The sequence below is a fragment of the Phalaenopsis equestris genome, unplaced genomic scaffold, assembly GCF_001263595.1.
Source record: "Phalaenopsis equestris unplaced genomic scaffold, ASM126359v1 Scaffold000253, whole genome shotgun sequence".
In the NCBI taxonomy this organism is placed as follows: domain Eukaryota; kingdom Viridiplantae; phylum Streptophyta; class Magnoliopsida; order Asparagales; family Orchidaceae; genus Phalaenopsis; species Phalaenopsis equestris.
In genome coordinates this window covers 52718-77093 of record NW_018164695.1, presented here as the reverse complement: position 1 = coordinate 77093, position 24376 = coordinate 52718, and the positions used below count along the sequence as shown (strand labels likewise).

At 34.1% G+C, this 24376-nt stretch overlaps 1 protein-coding gene across 1 annotated transcript in view; it reads left to right on the top strand.

Annotated features, from left to right (window-relative positions):
* The first annotated feature begins 2765 nt into the window (after window positions 1-2765).
* Window positions 2766-24376, top strand: part of LOC110024340 (poly(A) polymerase I-like) — a 26855-nt gene continuing 5244 nt past the window's right edge. Inside the window, exons 1-15 of the mRNA XM_020724243.1 lie at window positions 2766-2860; window positions 2969-3198; window positions 3280-3402; window positions 3552-3649; window positions 8973-9056; window positions 9500-9633; window positions 10103-10175; window positions 10265-10310; window positions 10671-10780; window positions 11120-11227; window positions 11592-11651; window positions 13732-13793; window positions 19599-19914; window positions 21387-21637; window positions 22739-23013. Coding sequence (XP_020579902.1) covers window positions 3015-3198; window positions 3280-3402; window positions 3552-3649; window positions 8973-9056; window positions 9500-9633; window positions 10103-10175; window positions 10265-10310; window positions 10671-10780; window positions 11120-11227; window positions 11592-11651; window positions 13732-13793; window positions 19599-19914; window positions 21387-21623 — 1635 coding nt within the window. The 5' untranslated portion in view covers window positions 2766-2860; window positions 2969-3014 and the 3' untranslated portion in view covers window positions 21624-21637; window positions 22739-23013. The remainder of the gene's footprint in view (window positions 2861-2968; window positions 3199-3279; window positions 3403-3551; window positions 3650-8972; window positions 9057-9499; window positions 9634-10102; window positions 10176-10264; window positions 10311-10670; window positions 10781-11119; window positions 11228-11591; window positions 11652-13731; window positions 13794-19598; window positions 19915-21386; window positions 21638-22738; window positions 23014-24376) is intronic.

The window sequence follows — 24376 nt, the reverse complement described above, 5'->3', positions numbered from 1 at the left end:
AAATAAATTTTGAAAAGCAAATAACAAATTGTACGATCCAGTTTATCCAGAGTATATTTAAAGCAACATAGATAACGTCTCAATGAAAAACAAATATAAATTGTTGAACTAGAAAAAATGGAATTCAAGCACCTCTGTTATCATAAAAATATTTTAAGTAATTGACCCTATGACCAGGGGTTATTGTCATAAAAAACTCTCTTCGGGTCGGGTTATCAAGCAACTTCATAGAGAACAAGTACAACTTGTACTCGTAAATTTTTAATTTACTTCTAAATTTTGCATTACTTACTAAATGGAAGTTGTTTCTGATGTGTCAGAGTCATTAGTACATGAAAAAACGAACTATAAAATTTGGCTTCTAATGAAAACAACTTTTTTTTCTTTTTTCAGAACCCTAAGAGGCTTAAATCGACTGGTAGATTCAACTTCATTAAGGTTAGGGCTGGGGGCTTCATTAGATCCAAAAGTTAGCTTGACATCCACATGCTTAATTATGCCAACAAACCCTCTCTTATGCATGATTGCCCTTGGCAACAACTCCACTAAACATATGATCCAAATTTTCTTCAAGTTCAAGGTCAATACCACAGAACTTAAAATTTTAAGCATTTGGAGTGGCCTACAAATTAATGGATTGTTCATATGTTGATGTAATTGAAGAAATAAATAATTGATAAGTGACTTCATGTGTCATAAATTCTTACTTCCAATCTCTCAGCCCACCATTCTTCAGAAACATCAATCATTGTTTTATCAGGTCTCAACCTAAGCCTATGGATCCAAGCTTCAAATCTTTTCATATTTTTTAGTTCTTTCTCAATTGATCCCACTTATTGTTCAATTGCACCCTGTTTATATTTCCTTCTTGTACATTCCCTAAAATTCTTTATTATATTTTTCCACCCGTCTTTATTAAAATAGGTGGTTGGCTTTTTCCCAATTTCACCTTTTTAAGATAGAGGCTGCAAAATATTTTTTTGACATCTTTATCCTACATATCAGACACATATATTTTGTCTTTACCTTGGCGATACTAACATGAAAAAGAACTAAGAAACATAAATGTATAACATATAAAAACAAAGTGTCATTTAAAATACCATAATTTGAAAAGGAAATTAAAAGGAAACATCACAACAAATCACGAACACCGATATCACCACTAACAACACAACCACCAGCTTCTACATACACCATCAACATCACCACCACCAATGCACTGAAGAACCACACCCAACATTTACACACACCACCAACAAAACTACCAAGAACATCACAACCATGTCACCAAAATCCCATGACACAAACCAACCACACCCAACATACACACACACCACCACGGTATAACATCACAATCAACAACACCACCGCCAATGCACTAAAGAACCACATCCAACACCTACACTCACCACCAACAACACCAACACCATGTCACTAAAACCACATGACACAAAACAATGACACCCAATGCACAAACCACCATGACACAATATCACCACTATCAACGCACATCATTGCTGTACACAAAAATATCACCCACACCAACACTACAAACACAATTACCAACATTGAACATCCTTTCTCCAACAAAGAGTGAAAACCGCCAAAAAAAAAAATTTCTTCAACAAAGAAAAAAAACCCCCTAAAAACCCCCCCGCCTTTAAAAAAAAAAAAAAACCCACACTACGCTACAAACATCACAGCCAACCCAGCACATCTCTCTTCTTCCAACAAAGAGAGCAAACCTCTAATATAGCATATCCTTCATCCAATTGAACAAAAATGAAATAGAGAGGAGAGCCCCAACCAAGCAAGCTACATTGGGAAAAAAAATAAAAATAAAATAAAAATCTTTCAAGTAGAGGCAAAGAAATCGCAAGAAGACAACACATGCTACGACACAAAAACCAAAAACTGCAAAAAACCAAGCCCATAAACCACAAGGACCAGGCCACAAATGACAAACCTTCAAACATAAGCTAATTTCAACGCCAATAAGATAGAGATTACCAATCAGAAGGACATGGGAGAGTGGCACTTTAATCGAGTATCAGAGGGAAGGTAGGAAGGTAGGAGAAGAGAAATGATACCGAAACTCGCCAAACTTAGGGCAGAAGATATCACGCCGTCACCTCCCAAAAGAGCCCTTAAGAGATGTGGGCAGCCCAGGACTTAAATACTGTTTTTCGGCTCTACACCTAGCCGATGTAGGACTATTTATCCGTGACATTCTCCTCCACCCAATACCCTTACCCCCAGCGTCACGGATCGGCTCCCCCGAGGGTCCCACTGGACCATGGAGAGTCAATACACCTGACAAACAATAATCTGCTCTGATACTACTTGTCACCTCCCAAAAGAACCCTCAAGAGAGAACTATTTTTCGACCCTACACCTAGCCGATGTAGGACTATTTGTCTGTGACAACGCGCTCGAAACACAATAGAGGGGGAGAGGAGGTGGAGCTAGAGCAAGAGATTGCACGGAGTCGAATGCGAAGGCGTCAAACAGAAGATTGCATGGGGGTCGAAACACTATGAGCAATCATATAATTTTTCACGAGCAAAATGCAAACCCGCGGCCCACAATTTACCTAATTAATCCTTAAAAAACAGCAACATATATTTTTTGTAAACTAAATTTTAGCTGATTTAGCTATACAAAGCAAAATGCAAACCCGCGGCCCACAATTTACCTAAATAATCCTTAAAAAACAACAACATATATTTTTTGTAACTAAATTTTAGCTGATTTAGCTATACAAAGCTGAGCAACCTTAATTTTTCAAGTCTGGTGCTCCCTTCAGGGTTTATTATCGTCTTTTGGTCTCCTTTTCTCGCAATTAACTAAATTCCATCTCCGGCTATGCCGTCGGCGATCAACGGGGGACGTTAAAGTCTGGTGCTCCCTTCAGGGTTTATTATCGTCTTTGGGTCTCCTTTTCTCGCAATAAACTTAAGTCCATCTCCGGCTATGCCGTCGGCGATCAACGGGCGACGTTAGCTATCGACATGGCTTTACCCGGCATTGGGACCGTTACCAAAACCTCCTTCCCTCCCCTCCCACCTCTTTCCTTCTGTCCTCTCCATCGGAGCTCCTTCGCCGCCTACGAGGCTCTAGCGAAGCCAGACTTCCTCTCCGACAATGGGCATCGAGATCAAGCTTCCTCATCGCCTTCCACCTCTCCTTCTAATGGTATCCTGTACCAAATCCCTAGCCTTTCGTTTCTTACGAGCCCTTTTATTACGATTCGCTAAAACATTTTTCTGTTGATAGTGAAAGGAACCGAGTGCATCAGAAGGTCGCTATGGAAGAAAATGAGTTCGAAGGAGCTTGGGATTAAAAAATCAATGATATCAAAGCAGACGAGATCCGTTCTAAGTGAGCTAAGGAGGAGAGGTTGCTGCTGACTTAATCTACAATCTAGCCATTCTCCTTGGACGTGGAGTCATTAAATTAATTAATTTTTTTTTGGATTTAGAGTTAGGTTTTAATTCCACTTTGGCATGCATTGGTGCAAGTTAGACTATTTTTTATTTTGGTTGCAGGGTATGATGTCTACTTAGTCGGAGGCTGTGTTCGGGACCTTATCATGAGAAGGGTTCCTAAAGACTTTGATATCATAACCACTGCGAATCTTTCAGAGGTTCTTGCGTGGTGCTCTTGTGGTTGTTTGTTCAATAAGATGCTTCTATGTTTTATTATTTTTGCAATGGCTGATAACAGTTTGACCAAGTGATTATAGTTGTTATGCCCATATTGTCACGGATTATACTTTGAGTTTTCTTGATTTTGATTGTTACTGTGTAGTTATCCATTTCATGAAGTGAGTTTAGGAACATTTTTGATGAATAGTAATGTATCTTTTGAGTTAATGTTGGGCACAATTTGTTTATTATGTTCACTTCACTTCATTCATGTTCATGATGGTCATTTCACTTAAATTGCTCATCCTTTTGATATTGAGCTCTTTTATGGTAGTTCTTCTTTGTGCCACATTTAGGTTGCATTCATTGTGATGGAACTCATGTGATCTATTGGAGAGGAAGAATTTAGCACCTTTTATAGGCATATGAGGTAAGTAGACGAGCCAATATATTTTGGTTGAGTAAATGAGCTAATATATAAGCACATAGGGTGAATGCATTATGAAATGAATAAACAAGAGACTAATCATAATTTATGAAAGAATTCCATTGCATATTCTTTAAATTAGATAGTTTTTAATTTTAATCCTTTCTAATATTTTGTTTGTGTGTGTGATAGTCCCAGCTTGTTACGTTAGCACGAATATGATAGATGGCCATGATCTTTGATAAATATATTTATCACTTGTTCCTAACTAAAAACATTAGTAATCTTGTTGAAAAGCATGACATCCTGTATGAAATAACATTCCACTTAATATGTTTAGTTCATTCATGAAAGCACAATTGATGACAATATAAATGATGCCATGAATAAACAAGGGACTAATCATAATTTATGAAAGAATTATTGCAAATTCTCTAAATTAGGTATTCTTTAAATATAATCATTTTTAATATTTTGTATGTGTGTGTGTGTGTGTGTTTGTGTGATAGTCACAGCTTGTTAAGCTAGCAATAATATGATAGATGACTATGATCTTTGATAAATATATTTATCACTTGTTCCTAACTAAAAACATTAGTTATCTTGTTGAAAAGCATGACATCTTGTATGAAATAACATTCAACTTAATATGTTTAGTTCATTCATGAAAGCACGATTGATGACAATATAAATGATGACATGATTGTCATATTATAGCTTCATAAGTTGAATAATGGAGATACCAAGCTCTTTTTAAAAAAGTGTTCGTTTCTATTATTTTACATACGAGTGATCATAACTTTATATTTGGCCTTTGCACTAAATTTGGCCATAGATGGTTCTTATTTTTGTCAAATGACTAGGCTATCCTTAAGTTTTTTGGATTATCTCGTATGTTCGAGGGCCAGGGTTACGAATTTGATACCTTGGGTTAGTATGAAGAGGTGGAAGGAGGATTAATGGTTGGATGTGGTTGGCTTTAGGTGTAGAGCCCTGTATATGTGGGGTTGTGAATTTATAGTGTGGAGCTAATTAAGGACAAAAATTTTAAGGGATGATAGGAAGGCTTGTGAGAGCAAGGTTATGGTGTGGGCTTTATAGTGTGTAGTCTAAAATGTGGTAAACGAGATGGAATAGGATTTTGGTGGTTAGTGGGGGAAGGTGTTATTATGGCTTGTGGGGATGGTTAGTGTGGCTTAAGGTTTGGAAAATGGTAGGAGGTTGTGAACTAGTGTAGAGTGGGGGATCTTTTGCACGGAGGTGCGAGGGCCTGATGGGATGTTGAGCGATGGTTTAAGAGGTGTACGGGAGGGAAGGACTAGAAGATATCTATCTTAGGATTAAAGAACACATTTAAGAGTTCTAACTCTCATCAAAGAGATTGAGGGGTTCAACCGCCAAGCTAAATCAAAGTAGAAACTTCTTCTTTGCCATTGAATTAAGTAATTACCCTTCTTACAATTAGATTATCAAAACTTTATGCCTCTTATTTGTAATTTAAATGTTAAATTCCTTCTGTGAAGTGGAGAGTGGTTCATTGAATATTGAGGTGGCTTATGGGAATACAAAGGGAGTTGATTGGTCGTCTCCTTTCACAGAAAATTCTAGATCATGGCTCCTGAGATAGCTGAACATTCCCATAAATTGTTTGACACTCCTCCTTGAAGTGGGGGATGGCGGCTTACTTTTTTTTAAAGATATTTATTGAATTTAACATCTATATAATAAGATGCTTCTATGTTTTATTATTTTTGCAATGGTCATCTATATTAATTTAGTACTAGCTGTAATCAAATGACATAATCTACTAAATTCACGAAACCAATTTAGCTCTCATGAATGAGCTCTAGCTTAGGCAATATCCTCCTTTTCCCTTATGGTAGAACTTATAGGTTCACATTTAGCTTGTAGCTTGTTTTATGCTGAATAATTCTCAGAACCTTTCGTAAAATTTATCTTGCTCTTCTTATTTTTACTTAACAATATTTTATATATTTATTAGTAGTGTTTTCTATAACTAGAAGGCACATTGAATAAATGAATAATTTCTTTGTGTTTTCTCACCTAAGAATTTTAAGCTTCATCATTGTCATTTAACCATTAGCTAAAAAGTGCATTTCATTGTGCTTTTGAAAGTACTGACCACCAAATTATTAAAACATAAAAATTAACTCATTTAGTAGATTGAGTCAAGAGTAAAATACCATGTTATTAATATTATTTTTATGGGTTAGTACCTTATAAAAAATATAATTAAAGAATATCTCTTGGCTGTTAATACAAATTTAGATAAATATTTTGTTTCAGCAAAACATATTTAGCTACTATTTGATTTGTCTTGACTATTGTAATTCATGTTGTTTTGAGAAGCAACTTCATCCCCAATTCCCATGAAAATACAAAAAAGAATAAAAATCTTGTTAAAGTTATATCATATCAGTATACCTAAGTATAGTAAACTATCAATATTCTAAAGAATATCAGACTTAATGTTATAGGTCAAAAAATTTAAAAAAATTAAAGAAGCAAAGATGCATCCTAAGCATGTCAGGTATTTATAAATGATGCCCAAATATTTAAAACAATATTAGCAATTCGATAAAGCATGCCGATGCATTTAAATGCATCTAGGCACAATCTCAAATTTTTAATTGTTATATCTTAACTTAGTGGATCCAATATATTTTTGAGATGACCTAAACTGACTATAGTGTTTTCATGAGCATAATTAATCACCAATATTCCATATTAAGAAGAAAATAATCATAACGCTCCTTAGGATTCTTACTCAAATACACAATATCGATTTGATTGATTTGGTAAATAGGATAAGCATTCAAAGTTGACTTGGTTATCTTCTAATATGTAAGTTAAAATATGCATTTACATCAAAACCAAAATCAACTTTAATTAATTGGGAAACCTTGCCTACAAAACAAGGTTGTAAGACCTTTTTGAGATATGAAAACGACACGCTTTGATATTGGATATGCCTATTAATAAAAATAAGGACACATACACACATTAGACATTTTAGCTCTTAAAAATAAAAAAAAAATAAGTCATAGAAGTCAAACAAAATAAATATAGTATTAAGAATAATACATAAATAGTTAAACATCTAATTCTAACATTAACTTTCTAATGTAACATGAAAAAGGAGAGGATGTCAGCTTGGACTTATGCTAGAGAGTGGAGGGTTTCAAGGACTCTGACTTTTGGGAGAGGAGAAGGCATCAATGCTATAGGGGAGATAACATCGATGAAGAGTAGATAGGGAAATCAAAAGGTTAAGATCCTAGTCATGAGTAAGAAATGGGAAATATTGGCGAGAGAATTTTTTTTATATTAGTAAAAACATGAAATATAAAAAAAGTATTTTTAAAAATATTATTTTAAAATTTAATGAAGTTATTTATGACATGCTTGTCGGAGATGATGTTCTTTTCATTTTTAATGATATTTTAATTTGAGACTTGTCCATTGCTTATGATATGTGTCAGACACGTATCCATGCCAAGCATGTGTTAGATATTGCATGACTCTTTAACTAGAACTATTGGTACATCATAGGGGAATGTCAGGTAAACTATTTATATGAAGCAATGTCATTGGTATGTTACTTCGGGAGATACCAAAAAAACTATATATGCGGTGGAATAAATTCCTATTACGTTGTCTACAAGCTTTACAAGGTTGTACCTCATATAGCTCTTATAGGATTCATAATTAGTATTGCTGATCATGCTATCTTTATTCAAAACTCTTCATCTAGCTTGTTGATTCTTGTAGTGTATGTGGAGGACATGCTTCTAATTGGAGATGACATTTTTGGCACCGTTGAAATAAAGCGTTATCTTTAAAAATGCTTAAAACCAAAGATCTCGTGTCCCAAAATATTTTCTTGGCATTGAATTTACATATAATAGCTTGCTGACTCTACCATTAAAATATTTTCTTGGCATTGAATTTACATATAATAGATGTCTTTTTTCTCAAAGAGATTATGTAATAAACCTTCTTGAAATGTCTATTTTCTCTACCATGTATATTCTACAAATATTTTAAAATGTTAAAACCTTTGAGGATGCTTCTCGCAGCAGATGTTTGGTTGGTAAGCATTTTTATGATTATCGCTAGACTGATATATTCATTGATGTCAGTGTGATGAATACACGCATCCAAGGTTTCAAGAAGTATAAGAAAATATTTATGAGGATTTTAGAATATAGAAAGGACTAGTCTTTCAAAGAAATAATCATTTAAGGTTTAAATCTCTTATGGATGCTGACTATTGAAGATAGGAAGCCAACGTCTTGATATTGTATCTTTGTTGGTGGAATTCTTGTGTCCTAAAGGAGTAAGAAGCAAAAAGTTATGGATAGATATTGTGCTAAAGCAAAATGAGTGGTCTTAACTCACTTCAACTGTGAAATATGGGTAAAAATATTTTTTCAAGTAGTTTGATTTTTCTATTACCTTGTCAGTAATTTTAAACTATGATAATAAAGGTACTATCTTTAATGCTAGTAACTTAATTTTCTACAAAGGACTAAACATGTGAACGTTGATTTTTCATTTTATTGAGTGCTAGTATGTCAAAAAAGACTATTTTTACGTATATTGTTAACAAAGAATAATTGTTGATATATTTGTAGAGGATCAAGAATCTCTCAACCTTTCAAACTTATAAAATTGCATCTAGTTAATATATACACTCAGAGGAAATCGTGATGTAGGAAAATACCAAGTTAGAAAGTTTTTATCAGAAGTTCAACCTTTGATCAAAGGCAATATACTCAAAATTAGTTTTTAATTTGATTATTAGTGAAATTAATATTCTGCTTTTCATTTGTCTCATATTTATGTAACAGTAAATTGTTGAATTGGTGCAGGTTAAGAAAGCCTTTTCAAGGTGTGACATTGTAGGAAAGCGGTTTCCCATTTGTCATGTTCATATCAATGATTATATTGTTGAGGTTTGTACTTGATGCTTTTCAAACCAAGCATTAGCACTTACCTGAAGTTTTCAGTGATCATTCGAAAAAAGGAATATTTACATCCATGCCACTTAATTTCTTATGTATTTACTATTCTTATGTATTTACTTATCTAACACCTAAACTTTGATTTTTACATATATGCCACATTACCTATGCATTAAAAGGTGCATTTCTCTTTTTTAAAAGTTAAAATAGTGGTTTTTTTAATGTGAAATGAAAGATTTGGGTGGTATAAATGTAAAAAGTAATGTTTAGCTGTTAGATATGTAAATTCTACGAAATTAGATGGTATGTATGTAAATGTCCTTTGAAAAGTCAATGAGATATTTTCATGGGATATTCAACTTTTCGTAGCTATACTTAAAACTTAATCCTTTGTCTCGTCGATTTCCCATATGCAAGCATCTTTTGTGATGCAGGTTTCAAGTTTTAGCACCTCAGGAAAAAATTCAAGCAATCATGTTAGATATATTTCCCAAAGGCCTCCCGATTGTGATGAATTGGACTGCATGCGCTGGAGAAATTGCCTTGGACGTGATTTTACAATTAATGGGTTGCTATCTCATGTCATATTTTTAAAAAGGGGCATTCACATAAATACCGCGCAATTCCTATGTATTTTCATATCTAACACCTAAACTTTACTTTTTTACATTTATATCACCCACAACTTTCATATCATGTAAAAACAACACTTTCTTCACTAAAGTAAAATATACCTTTTCATGCATAGGAAAAGCGATATATATGTAAAGTTGGAAGTTTAAGTGTTATATATGTAAATAAATAGGACTTGGGTGGTAGGTATGTAAGTATTCCTTACAAAATCTTAACTATTGATTTATTGCTTTAGCAATCTTAACATTCTTAATTTTATAACAGCCTTTTGCATTTATGGATTGGTTTTTTTCACTCATGTTTGTTTGAATGACTCATCTTTTGTGCATTTTCTAGCTGCTCTAAACTTATCATTACAATGAAACTTGACATTTTTATAATTTATTGGTGTGTTTTTTGCTCAGATTGATGTTTAATCCATATACTCGGTTAGTTTATGACTATATGGGAGGCATGGAAGACATTAAAAAGGCTAAAGTGTGCATGTATTTCTTTAGACTGTTTTATTAACTTATTGCTGTCCTTTTGGTATTATTATGCTGACGGCCCTTCTTTTTTTTCCTAAGGTTCGAACTGTAATTCCTGCTCAGACATCTTTCCGAGAGGATTGTGGTAAATGAACATTCTAAATTTCTTGATCATTTGATATCATTGTTATATAGTGTTAGTTGAAAAGAAATGTTTATTTGAAAGAAAATTTACATGCATAGCACACAAATCTTTTGTATTTACATATCTCATACCCCAATTTTCATATTTTGATACATAGCACTTTGGTGGTTTATACCTATGCATAAAAAGTTGTATTTCACTTTTAAATAAAGGTAATAGTACTATTTTCAATGTGATATTAAAGATTTAGCAATGTTTGTAAATATGAAAGTTTTGGTGTGAGATATCTAAATCATAAAATTGTGTGCTGAATGCCCCTTATTTTAAATCTTTTTTTTCCTTGTGAAATATTACTCGCAGCTCGAATTCTACGGGCAATCAGAATTGCTGCTCGTCTTGATTTTCGCTTTAATCGAGAAACGGCTCAGTGTATAAAAGATTTCGCATCATCGGTAGTAAGACTCGACAAGGTGTATTTTAGTGTTTAAGGTGTATTTTAGTGTTTAAATTGTCTCTGTTGTTATTTCATAGTTGGGGCATTTACATACGTACTACCCAATTCCTATGTATTTACATATCTAACACCTAAAATTTGCTTTTTACATTTATACCACCAAAATTTTCCCATCACATCAAAATGCCACCATTTGAACTTATTAAAAGTGAAATACACCTTTTCATACATAGGAAAGGTGGTATGCAAGTTTTGGATACATAAGAATTGAATAGTATGTATGTAAATCTTCCTTTTCATAGTTTCCTCGGAAAACATGGTTTGGTTTCCTGTTCTCTTATATATGTGCAAGCAGGGAAGAATTCTTATGGAAATGAACTATATGCTTGCGTATGGGTCTGCTGAGGCCTCTATGAGGCTGCTTTGGAAATTTGGACTACTGGAACTTCTATTACCCATCCAGGTTTTTGTTTACATTTCGATATTGGTTTTTGTGCTAATATTATAATTGCTTGTATTATTAAAGGGGACATTTACTTGCATTCCACCCAGTTCTTATATATTTACATATCTAGCACCTACATTGTTTTTTACATTTATACCACCCGTATCTTTCATATCACATTAAAAATACACTTCTTTAACTTTTTAAGAGTGAAATACACCTCTTCATTCAATTTGAAAGATTTGAGTGTTACAAATGTAAAAAATTGAAGTTTAGGTGTTAGATATGTAAATGCAGAAGATTTGAGTGGTATGTATGTAAATCTTCCAATTTAAAATCACATGACTTTCTTTTATTGATATGGCATTTCTGCATCACCCAGGCTGCTTATTTTGTATCGAAAGGGTTTCGGAGGCGTGACAGCGGAACTAATATGCTCCTGGTAAATGGATGTTTGGAGTTTCTATAATCTTAAATATTTTGAATCACATTTCCGAACCAAAAGAGGCCGATTGGGATCACTTTTATTTTTAATTTTATTTTGTTTATGTTTTGTTTCGTGTTTTGATTTGAAACAAAACATACTTGCCTATATGATTAAAGTATGGTTGCTTTTAAAAACACTCAAAGCATCTAAAAACTGCTTTTAGTGCTTTCAAAAACATGTGAATTTGTTTTTATTAACAAAAAATAAAAGCATGCAAGAAACACTTGCAAACATATTTTTAAAAACAAAATAAAAAACATAAACATAAATAAAAATTAAAGGGTTTTTTTGGGATCAATTTTGTATTTTGTTTTAAAAAACATGCTTGTTAGTGTGTTTTTTACGTGTTTTTATTTTTGTTTTTAAAAATAAATTATATATATTTTTAAAAACTCAAAATAACTTATATGTGTTTTGCATTTTTTTAAAAACAACCATACCTTAAGGGCTTGTTTGGGATCAATTTTATTTTATTTTATTTTTTTGTTTTTAAAAATATATTTGTTTAACGTGTTTTAAATATATTTTTATTTTTTGTTACAAGAAACAAGTAAGTATAATTTTGAAAACACTCATAACAACTTTTAAGTGTTTTGAGTGCTTTTAAAAACCATATCTTAATCAAACATACCAAAATATTTTGTTCAAATCAAAACATTTAAAAAAAAAAAAAGGCAGAAGTTATCCCAATCTGCCTCTAGTCAAATGGACACACATGTTTTGCTTCAAATAAAAGAAAGTTTTGGTATGATATCACATGTTTATACAACAACAACAACATTCTTTTATCCCACTAGGTGGGGTAGGCTACAATAATTCTTTTTCTCTATTGCGTCATATTAAGTGTCATATTTTCATTTAATTAGATTAAGATCATTTTTCATACAATATGCCAAAAAACATAAAAATTTAAAAGATTATTTAAATCTTTTGAGTGTTTTTGAAAATAAAAAAACATGCAAAAAATATACTAAAAATATATAGGAACATATATGTTCTTCAAACAAAGCAAAAAAAAAAAAAGAAAGAAAAAAAAGAAAAAAAGAGAGTGATCCCATACAGACCATTAGTTTGTGTTACATTGGTTCTGCCATTTGTTACTTTTTAGCTGTCTTTAAATGTCATCACAATCCTTTCGTAACACGGACGTCCTTCACACGATTAACAGAAAGAGCAATAGGAGGTAGTTAACTAATTGGTAATTTCTTCAGGGAAATACATAGCAGCAAATTTCTTGTATATATCAAAAGCTACTTCATAATATAAACCTCCAGCCTTTATACCCAATACCAATTGACAGAGTATTATGGCCAACAAGTGAACTATGATGCAAAAAGGATAAAAGGTAAAAAAAATAGAAGTTCGTTAGAGGAATAAAATAAAGCTGCCAATGAAGAGTAGGAAATGTTTATGCTTTTGATTGTCAGATACTTGACATAGCAACATATTCTTTCACAGCAAATTTGAGATTTAATCCTTTCGAAGTTTTCGATTTGAGGTGTAAACTTCTCCAAACAGGTTGAAGCCTCATTTTGTTTACCAGAATCTGAATAGTCCCTAATACTGTACTAGTAGCAAGATTTAAATTTTTAAATAACAAATTAGAGAATTATCATTAGGGGCATTTGCATGCATACCACACAATTCTTATGTATGTACATATCTAACAGCTAAACATTGCTTCTTAAATTTATACCACCCAAATAATTCATATCACATCAAAGTACCACTATTTTAACTCTAAAAAAGTTAAAAACACCTTTTCTTACATAGCTAAGGTGACATATGTGTAAATATTGAATTTTTGGTGTTAGATATGTAAATACATAAGAATTAAGTGGCATGTATGTAAATCTTCCTTATCATTCTTGAAGTTTTACAGTTATTACGTTGATTTAATGGGTTTATGTGGGGATATTACTTTTGTCTATATGCAAGTTAGACCGATTTAGCAATCTTTTTTTTGCCTTTGGTGCTGTTTTTCTATGCATGATATCATTTGACAATCTGACTAACCATTGAATGTGTTGCTTAGGTTTTACTCTCAAATCTGGATAGATTTCTTGCACCAGATAGGCCGTGCCATAGTAGTTTATGGTGAGTTCTTTTGCTAGCTTTTTATTGAAATGAACTCGTTTTATTATTATTTTTGGAAAATTTACAAACGTAGTACACAATTCTTATGTATTTACATATCTTACACCTAAACTTCCATTTTACATACATAGTATTTTTTAAACCTATGCATGAAAAGGCATAATTGACTTCAAAAAAATAATAGAAGTGCTATTTTTGATTTGATATTAAATATTTTGTGTGCCATATGTGTAAATATGAAAGTTTAGATGAAAGATATGTAAATACATAAGAATTGTGTGGTATCTATGTAAATGCCCCTTTATCTTTTTTTGTCGTTCCTTTTGCCATTACTGTGTTCAGCGTTGCTTTTTGAAATTTGCACACATTCAGTGTTTCCTGGCTATACAAGGTTCATTAAAGCTCTCATATCTTATTAAGAATTCATATTTGCTTATTTCAATTTGTAATCAGTTTTCTTTTTTTTTAAATCAGCCTCAATGACCACAATATGTTAAGAGAATGAATTTAAATGGCATAAGTTACAATTATAATTCTTGAACTTAATATTGATTAGCTCTTTGAAGATTTCAATTTTCACCAATAGATCCCTTGAAGAATTTAATTTATGTTTTTAATTTCCTTTTTGCACTGTTACTAAACTATTAATAGCTTGCCAAATGGCCTTATTCTTCTACATTTGTTCTCATATAGTTTTTTGAACTGGTAGGTTGTCCATATAACCCTATTTTCATTTGCCCGCTCTGACACGGGAGCGTCTCCTGCATTAATGCAGGATCGCGAGTGCTGAGGCGCAGAGTTGTGCCTGGGCACATCCAGATGGTTTGGTCCAGTGTCCGTGAGGACCAACTGACTCTTCCAAGGGGAATACCACCTCTTTCAACTATTGTCGCTGCCCCTATCCCTCTTCTCGGTCACTGTTTCGCCCCAAACTGCAAACTACTATTGTTTGTACTGTCGTCCTTTACCGCCTTACTATTTCAGCCTCCCATACTCGCTGCCGCCACTCATCCACAACCCGGAAACCCCTTCCTTTATGTTGTTGCCACCTCTCTAAGCCCCTCTAACGACCATCATTACCACCACCCCCATCCCACCACCACCACCATCATCACCACTATCCTATATCCACCCTAGCCATGTGTCGTTGTTATTTGTTCTTTTAGTGTGTTGGTTGTAACTACATATTGACTTTTCCAATAAATACTATTTGTTTGCTTATTGTCATTTGGGTTAAGTCCGATATCATTTGGTATCAGAGCTAGCCCAACCATCCTTCTATCCTAGGGTTTCTAGCATCCACCAATACCCAACCCTATCTCCAACCAAAATTATTCTTTCCCAGCCTATATCACCCATACACCCTCTTTCACACCCAAATCCTAATCATAACAATGATGAGTAATTATTGAAAACTAATGAGGTATTTGCCACGAAAGGGATGCTAGTTGCGAGGAGAACTCTACAGACGGAATTGCAGAGGGATCCCTTGTAGTTGAAGCACAATATCTTTTTCCCCAGATGTACTATAAAAGGAACGGTTTGCACCTCATTATTGACGAGGGGAGCTATGAGAACGTGGTCTCCGGTTTATGGTGAAGAAGTTGGACTTGGCTACACAGAAGCATCTCCAACCCTATTCTCTGACCTAGTTGAAGAAGGGGAATGAGATACGATGGATCAACAGTTCTTGCTAGGATTTTTCGTTGGCAACCAACTGCAAGATCAGGTGAGGAATCATGGCAGTTTGATCGTAACACTCATAATGATGGGTTCAAGAACACTTACACATTTATGAAGGAAGGGAAGCACATTGTTCTCTTTATCATCAATGAGTCAGGAGCACATACACATGTCGTAGAAAAGCCTATGGTCCCATGTGCCGCCTTTCTATAGCCACTACGGGAAGCCCCAGTGGTAATGAATTTAGTCGTCTTAGAGTTAACAGAGGAGACCGAGCCACCAGAGACGATCCAACCTCTTACTAGTTGATTTTTAAGATTTGATGACCGATAGTCTATTAAAGGGTTTACCATGATTCAGAGATATCCAACATGCCATAGATCTTATTCCTTAATCGGTGTTGCCAAATAGTCCCACCTACAGATTGAGGCGAGTTGAGTATGAAGAGTTACAATGACATTTGTAAGATCTCATTGCTAGGGGGTTGGTAAGAGAGAGAACCAACCAACATGCCATAGATCTTATTCCTTAATCGGTGTTTGCCAAATAGTCCCACCTATAGATTGGGGCGAGTTGAGTACGAAGAGTTACAGTGACATTTGTAAAATCTCATTGCTAGGTGGTTGGTAAGAGAGAGAACCAGTCCATGTGTTCTCGTTTTAATAGTGCATAGGAAGGAAGGTTTATGGAGAATGTGCATTAATCACCAGATCAGAATGAGACCAGGGGGTGAATGGATGACCTCTTTCAAGACCAAAGATGGGTTTTACGAGCGGACAATCTTTTTCTTTGGGCTGTCCAATGTACCCAACACGTTCATGAGGTTGATGAATCAGGTGTTGCGGGTTTATATCAGAAAGTTTATGGTTGTTTACTTTGACGACATTCTCGTCTATAATAGTTCAAAGGAGGAGCACTTGTAAAATCTAAGGATGTTCTTTGAGGTCAGTCTAGTTCGTGCTCAAGCACCAAGCAAGAAGCTAGAATCTAGTAGCAAATGTCTTGAGTCACCACCACTTGTTGATCACCTCCATATAGGGATTCAAGGTGTTGAAGGAGTTGTATGAGGCAAATGAGGATTTCAGGGAGATATGGGAGTAGTGTTAGGAAGGGCCTACAAAACTGTACCATAGAGCTGATGGATATCCATTTTACCATAACAATTGTAGTCCCAAATGTTCGTTGAGGGAGTCCATCATTTAGGAGAGTCACAGCGGGGATTAACTGGCCTCTTTAGCAGAGAAAAGGCCCTCACACTAGTGAAGGTAATTTTTTTCTGGCCCAAACTGATGAGAGATGTGGAGCGGTATGTTAGGGAGTGCAGAGTTTGTCATGTGGCCAAAATTTGGGGGAAAAGTACAGGGGTATACACACCATTATCAATATTAAAGACTTCTTGAGTGGATGGGAACATGGATTTCGTGGCGAGTCTTCCATCGATGCAGCAAAACAAGAATTTTGTGATGATTGTGGTTGACCGATTCTCAAAGATGGCGCATTTTGTACCATGCCATCGAGCACTAGATGCATCGCCTGCAACTGATTTTTATTTCAGGGAGATCATGAGGCTGCATGGGATATCAAGTTTCTGAGTCACTTCTTTAGGACCCAATGGGGGAATCTTAGAACTAAGTTTCGATTCAGCTCAACAGCTCATCCACATACAAATGGCCAAACAGATGGTGAACAGGAGTTTAGAAAATCTTTGAGATATTTTATAAGGAAGAACATCAAGCAATGAGATCTGATTTAGCCTAAACCAAGTTTGCTTATAACAGATTAGTGAGTCAGAATTCGAGATGCACCCCCTTTAAGATCATTTGTGGCAGCAACCCTCTCACTATACTTGAGTTTGTACCACTTCTTCTAGGGAGGTTAGTATGGATCTTAAGGCAAGGGTACAAGATATTTAGAGGTTACACGAAGAGATTGAGAAAGGGATCAACAAGCAAAACCACAAGTATAAGGCACAAGTTAATAAAACCAAGAAGAATGTGACGTTTCTGGAGGGAGACCTGGTGTGGATCAGACTGAAGAAGAGATTTCTCATGGGATCTTTTGGGGAGCTCAAGCTTAGAGCAGATAAACCTTTTTGAATCCACAAGAAGCTGAATGACAATGTCTACAAGTTTGACTTGCTGGGAGATTATAATATTTTCCACGACTTTCATATGAGGAAACAGAAGCTTTGACATATGACGTCAAAGCTCCCCCAACCCCGGGAGACGGATGCTAGAGCGTCTCTTGCACTCACACGGGATTATGAGTGCTAGGGAGCAGAATCGCTCCTGGGCGCATCAGGATTGTCCGGTCCAACGTTCGTGAGAACCAGCCGACTCTTCGAAGGAGAGTAACGCCTCTTTGAAGTGGAGGGGCACATTCTTTGTTATCCTTTTACTATGTATTTTATTCATGTGATTTTGGTTTTTCAGATTTGATTGTGTTTTTATTAAGACAGGCGTAGGCATCCCCTGTTTTTCTGTATAAAGCTATATCCAAGGGGGAGTGATGCTTCAATTGTATTTCGTTCCAAGGTGGTGATTCTCCTCAAAAAGTCGAGTGGTGCTCCGATTGTATCCCGCTCTCGAGATGGTAATTATCCTCCACTTTTTCATCCTCCTCTCAGTTGCCGCTTTGTTCACAATTGCTGCAGCCACCCCAAAGACAGCACCTTTGTTGTCTTCTGCAACCCCCATAACTCCAAGTCATCCTTCTCAGCCACCTGCTAACTTTCTGACCCTTCTACCTTGTAGCTGGCTGCCTTTCCGCTCTTCCACATTGCTGCCGCCTCTCTTATCCCTTCTCCCTCACTGTTTCCTCCCCCAAACAACAAACTATTGCTATTTGGATTTCCGTCCCTTGCTGCCTTTCTGTTCATACCACCCATAATTGCTGTCATCACTCATCCCGAACAACGAGCTTTTTTGACAGCCCTAGCCACAGCCTCTCCAAGTCCCCTTAACAACCACCACCATCACCTGAGACCCACCCCAGCTGTGTGTCGTATGTCGTGTTATTGTTATTTCCTCTTTCAGTGTGTTGATGTGTGTGTCTATATATACGTGTGTTTATACATACATATATACATACTTACATACATATGTATATGTGTGTGTGTATAGATATATACTATTTTTATCATCATCATCATCATATTAGTTGTATAAATCATGTTGCATGAGAACATGCAATGATACCAAATATATGGCTATCTAGACCAGTAATTTGTTTGTCCCGGGAAGGGCATAATAAAAATAAAAGAAGTCTTATATTGGATTTAAATTTTTCTATGTTTGATACCAAGACTTTATTAATAAGTATCGACTGAGCCCAATAAAGAAAATGGGGAAGGAAAGAGTTAAATGTAACCGGAATCAATTAAAATATATTGGAATTATCATCTGGCTTCTTATTTATAGATTTAGGTCAGGAATCGGTACAACAATTATATCTACATTTACCTAATGCATGTAAAATTACACAGCAAGGCTTACAAATGCTTGGTGCATAAAAAAAAAGTCTTTCTAGCTGATGACTAAGTACTTGTTTAACTTCTGATGAGTTTAAAGCTAAGGACATGTTCCTAATCTCTTACACTTCAGAGATACTTTCTTGAAGTAATATTTTGAGGATTACCTGCAATAATCTGGATTAAGCTCTTTCTACAGCTCAAATTTTCACTTTTGTGATGACTCACTGCAAGTTTTTATTTATTTTTGTTTTTTATTTATCCTTGTTAGAGAATATAAATTTACTTGATTTGTATAGATGTGTGGCCGCTTCATTTTGTAATGAGTAAAGTGCTAATATTTACTTGGGGCCATTTTAGTCTCAGAATTTATAGAAGTGTCAAATGATGAATATTTCAGTCCGTATGTAAAGAATTAGAGATTAAATTGACACTATTATAAACTTAGGGGCTAAAATGGCCCTCTACAAAGAGTTGAGGACCATTTGGACGCATTTCTGATTTGAGAAAATATCTGTTTCAGACTATTTAAGGAAACTTTTCCTTGAATGATGATTTTTATACTGAAAATCATGAGATTTTAAACATTTTCTGTATAAATTCTTCTTTACCAATTCAGCTGTCATTTAACCCTCTATATTTTCTGTAAAAAGGGTTGCAATATTAGCATTTCATGAGGCACTCTCTCGTGTTCCTCGGGATCCTTTGGTGGTGGCAACTTTCAGTCTGGCTGTTCATAATGGTGGAGATATTCTAAAAGCCATCAATATTTCCAGGGGGATTAAGAGTTCTTACAATCAAAACTTCTCAGAAATATTGGAGCTCCTTATATGGGACGAAGATGAGAGGTTGATGAATGAGGTTTTAGACTTCGCTGGATCAGTGATTTCTGCATTAGGATCAATGACTGATGAATATTTTATTTCGCGAAGTATGGCACAATACCCTCAGGCTCCATTTTCTGATCTGGTGAGTTGCTTGCTTCTATTGATATTTTGGTTGTGTTTGATTACTGGTATCTTGTGTAAAAAGGAAATGAAAAAAAAAAAAAGAAAAAGATTTGCATACCTATCACTTAATTCCTGCGTGTTTACGTATCTAACACCTAAACTTCAATTTTTACGAGGTGCATTTACATACATACCCAATTCTTATGTATTTGCATATCTAACATGTAAAAAGTTTGATTTTACATTTATTCCTCTAAAATGTTTTATATCACATAAAAAATATCACTATTTTAACTTTTAAAATGTGAAATACAACTTATTATGCATTAGGTAAGGTGACATATTTAAAGATTAAAGTTTAGGTATTAGATATGTAATTCTTGAGAAATTGAGTGGCATGCATGTAAATCTTCTTTTCTACATATACGCCGCCTTTCTTGTGCATGAAAAAATTGTATTTCACTTTTTTGAAGTATTTAAAGATTAAAGTTTAGGTATTAGATATGTAAATACTTGAGAAGTTGAGTGGTATGCATGTAAATCTTCTTTTCTACATAAACGCCGCCTTTCTTGGGCATGAAAAAATTGTATTTCACTTTTTTGGAAGTTAAAATAGTGGTCATTTTGCTGTAACATGAAAGGTTTGAGTGGGATAGATGTAGAATGGAAAGTGAACGTGTTAGATTTGTAAATACATAAGAATTGAGTGGTAAAAAAAAACAACAGCTTGAAGGATCAAACCAATGGATTTAAGTTTTTAATCGCCACACAAGTCAGTTGCATTTCATTTAATTTTCACATTTTTTATTCGATTCAGGGCCTTAAAATTCCAAGAAAACTTGTAGCTTAGAGCTGAAGTAAGTATTAGTGAAGATATAATATACTAACAAAAATGACACAAATTTTGCACAAGCTTATTTATACTAAATGGTTTTTATTGAATTGTTAGTGAGATTTCAAGGATAATTATCATAGAGTGCATTTTTCCTTAAAATTAAGTTCAAAAATATCTTATTAAATCTAAAATAACATCAAGTTTAGTTTTGTAGTAAAATAGATGGTTATTCTCCATGCTGCAGTCCGATATTTTTAAAAGCAAATTTCTGACAAAAAAAAAAGTATTTTGCATACAATAATTCCTCTTGTGTATTTACATACACCTAAACTTCAATTTTTACATACATACCCCCTTACCTATGCATGAAAAGGTGTATTCACTTTTGAAAAGTGAAAGTGATGGAATTTTTTTATGTGATACGGAAGTTTTGTCCATTATAAATGTAAAAAGTGGAGTTTAGGTGTTAGATATATAAATATATAGGAATTGAGTGGCATGCATGTAAATACCACCCCAGTCCCGCCGCAGTTGTTCTTATTGAATTATTACTACACATGCTTTTCTTGTCCAATTGTCTACATTACCAATTCATTCAATACCCTCTCTTTTAAAGCATTAATGGTTTAAGTTTTTTGTTCTCTCTCTAATTGTAGGTATTCATTCCCCTACAACTTTATTTGAGAGTTTGTCGGATTTTTGAGTGCATTACAAGCAGAGATTCAGAAGGAGGCTTTGTTCCAAAACAAGGAAGTAAAATTAATTATCATAGTTTGGCCCATGGTGGTTTGTCTGAGCTCCGTCATGTCTTCGCCCGCATTGTTTTCGATACAGTTTATCCCCCAAATGCCGAAGAACTAGACACGAAAAGCTCCTCTTGTTCTGGTAGCTGACAACAACGACAATGGTGAGCCTAAAATCATCTTATTTATTTTAGAGCTCTTATGTGAGCCCCAACTTGAGTTGTAACTAAGCCAAGCTGACTCATGAGTAAGCTCGAGCTTGGCTCTATAAATGACTCGTGAATTGAGTTCGATGAGCTACAAGCCAAGCTCAAGCTAGCCACAACTCGACTCATTGGCTCGTGAGCCGACTCTTTTAACAAATAATTAATATAAAATTTGATACTTTATCTGCAAATTATTAAAAATGTTATTTTATATTTTATATCAAGTATTTTCTTATTATTTAACTTTTAATTGCTCATTCAATTTATCATTTTATATGATATTAGCTTGAATTAATATTATTTTCTCTCTTTCATAATAAATAAGTTGGCTCTCGAGTCTGCTCGAACTCGTAGAATTAAGCAAAGCTCGACTAGATTTCAATCAACTAAGCAAGCTTAAGCTTGGAGTGGCTTGAGCTCAACTCGACTCGTTTGCACCCTAGCCGGACTAAGGGTGTAACTAAGACAAGCACATCATGAGCCTGCTCCGGCTCTACTTGATAAGTCGCTGGTGAATTGAGCTCAATGAGCTAATAAGCCTAGCTCAAATTAGCCTTAACTTGACTCGTTAGGTCGTGAGCAAGCTCATTTAAAAAAAAAATTAATATAATGAAAATTGACATACATAGCACACAATTCTTATGTATTTATATTTCTCACACTTAAAGTTTCATGTTTACATACGTAGCCATTTGCTGCTTTAAAACTATGCATGAAAATGTCCATTTCACTTTTAAAAAAATGATAATAGTTCTATTTTTTATATGATACTAAAGATTTGAATGTTATCTATTAAAGTATGAAACTTTACTTGTAAGATATGCAAATACATATGAATTGTGCTAAGCATGTTATTGTTCCTAATACAAAACATACTTAAAGCATATTAAAATTCAATAATTCATCTTTAAATTATTAAAAATATCAAGTGGTCTTTTATTTATTATCTTCTAAATATTTGTTTTATTTGTCAATTTATTATAACATAAGCATAAATTAATATTATTTTTTCTCTTCCATAATAAACAAGCTAACTCGTGAGCCGGCTTGAACTCGCAGAATCAAGCTCGAGCTCGAACTCGATTAATCAGTCAAGCTCAAGCTCATGCTCGGCCCGACTGGTTTACACACCTTGCCTGGCTATGACCCTTCGATCTCTAATTGTGTCGTTTTTGCGGCGTTGGGTTAAGAAATTTGACACCACCTTGTCTAAACGAGGATTTTACTAATCTTTGTCATTTCATTTAGTGTCAGATGAAGAGAAGAAGAAGAGTGTGTTGCTGAAGCAGGTTGACCTCATATTTCTTCTCTGAACGGCATTGCACTTCTTGAAGGTAGGAGCTTATACTAATTTGGATTGATTTATGACAACATTTGCTTACATTTGAAATTTCATTACATCTGTTTGGGTCGAAAACACATTATTGTACAATAAAATTACATTCACACCATTCTTTTGTATTTACATATCTATTATCTGACACCTAAACTTTTACTTTTTTTTATATTTATACCACCTAAAACTTTCATATCACATAAATAATATCACTATTTTCATGCAGCGGTAATGTGATATACATTCAAAATTGAAGTTTTGGTGTTAAATATGTGAATACATAGGAATTAAGTGGTATGTATGTAAATCTTCAGCAGAGATTGCTAGGTGCGTATCCAGTACTCAAATGTAAATAATTTGTTGTGGACACTGTGAAGTTGCAATAAGAGAATTATTCCTCTTAAATGAATTATATCATGGTTTATTTGCTACTGTGGCTCTGTTATTTTAGGGACTGAAGTTAGATTGTAGTACCATTAAAGCTTTGATTTTGCTAAGTGAGATTTGTGAGTTGGTTCGAATTTAGCTTGAAAAATGGATTTTTTTGCATTGTCTTATATCAAAAATATTTAGTGACATTTACATACATACCAGACAATTCTTATGTATTTACATATCCAACACCTAAACTCTCATATTGTATGCATCCCTCACAAATCATTAACATCACATCAAAACTCTCATATTGTATACATACCAGACAATTCTCATATTGTATACATACCAGACAATTCTTATGTATTTACATATCCAACACCTAAACTCTCATATTGTATGCATCTCTCACAAATCATTAACATCACATCAAAAGTGCCACCATCACTATCTTTTTGAAAGTGAAATTCATATTTTTCATGCATAGATATATGGCACCAATGTATTAAAGGGTAAATATCAAACTTTGGGTGTTAAATGCGTAAATATATAAAAAATTCCCAAATATTTATAAATACTAGAATTCAAATGGAGATTAAGCACATATATTACAAATTTGGCCCATTTCTAATGTGATTCATTGTGGAAGACTTCATGTAGCCTATCATCTTTCTTTTCTCTAGATCTGAAGTACGATTAAATTCAATCATATTCACCAGATGTCCTAAAAGTCTTCCTAATATACATAACACAACTAAAAAATATTGGGGCATTTACATATATGTATCACCCAATTCTTATAATTGCATTCATATAATACCTTAACTTCATTTTTTATTTTATTTAATTTATTTATTCCACCCAAATCTTTTCATGTTGCATCAAAAGTACCACTATTTAAACTTTTAAAGACTGAAACATGCCTTTTCATATATGGGTATGGTGGCATATATGTAAAATTAAAGTTTTGGTGTTAGATATGTAAA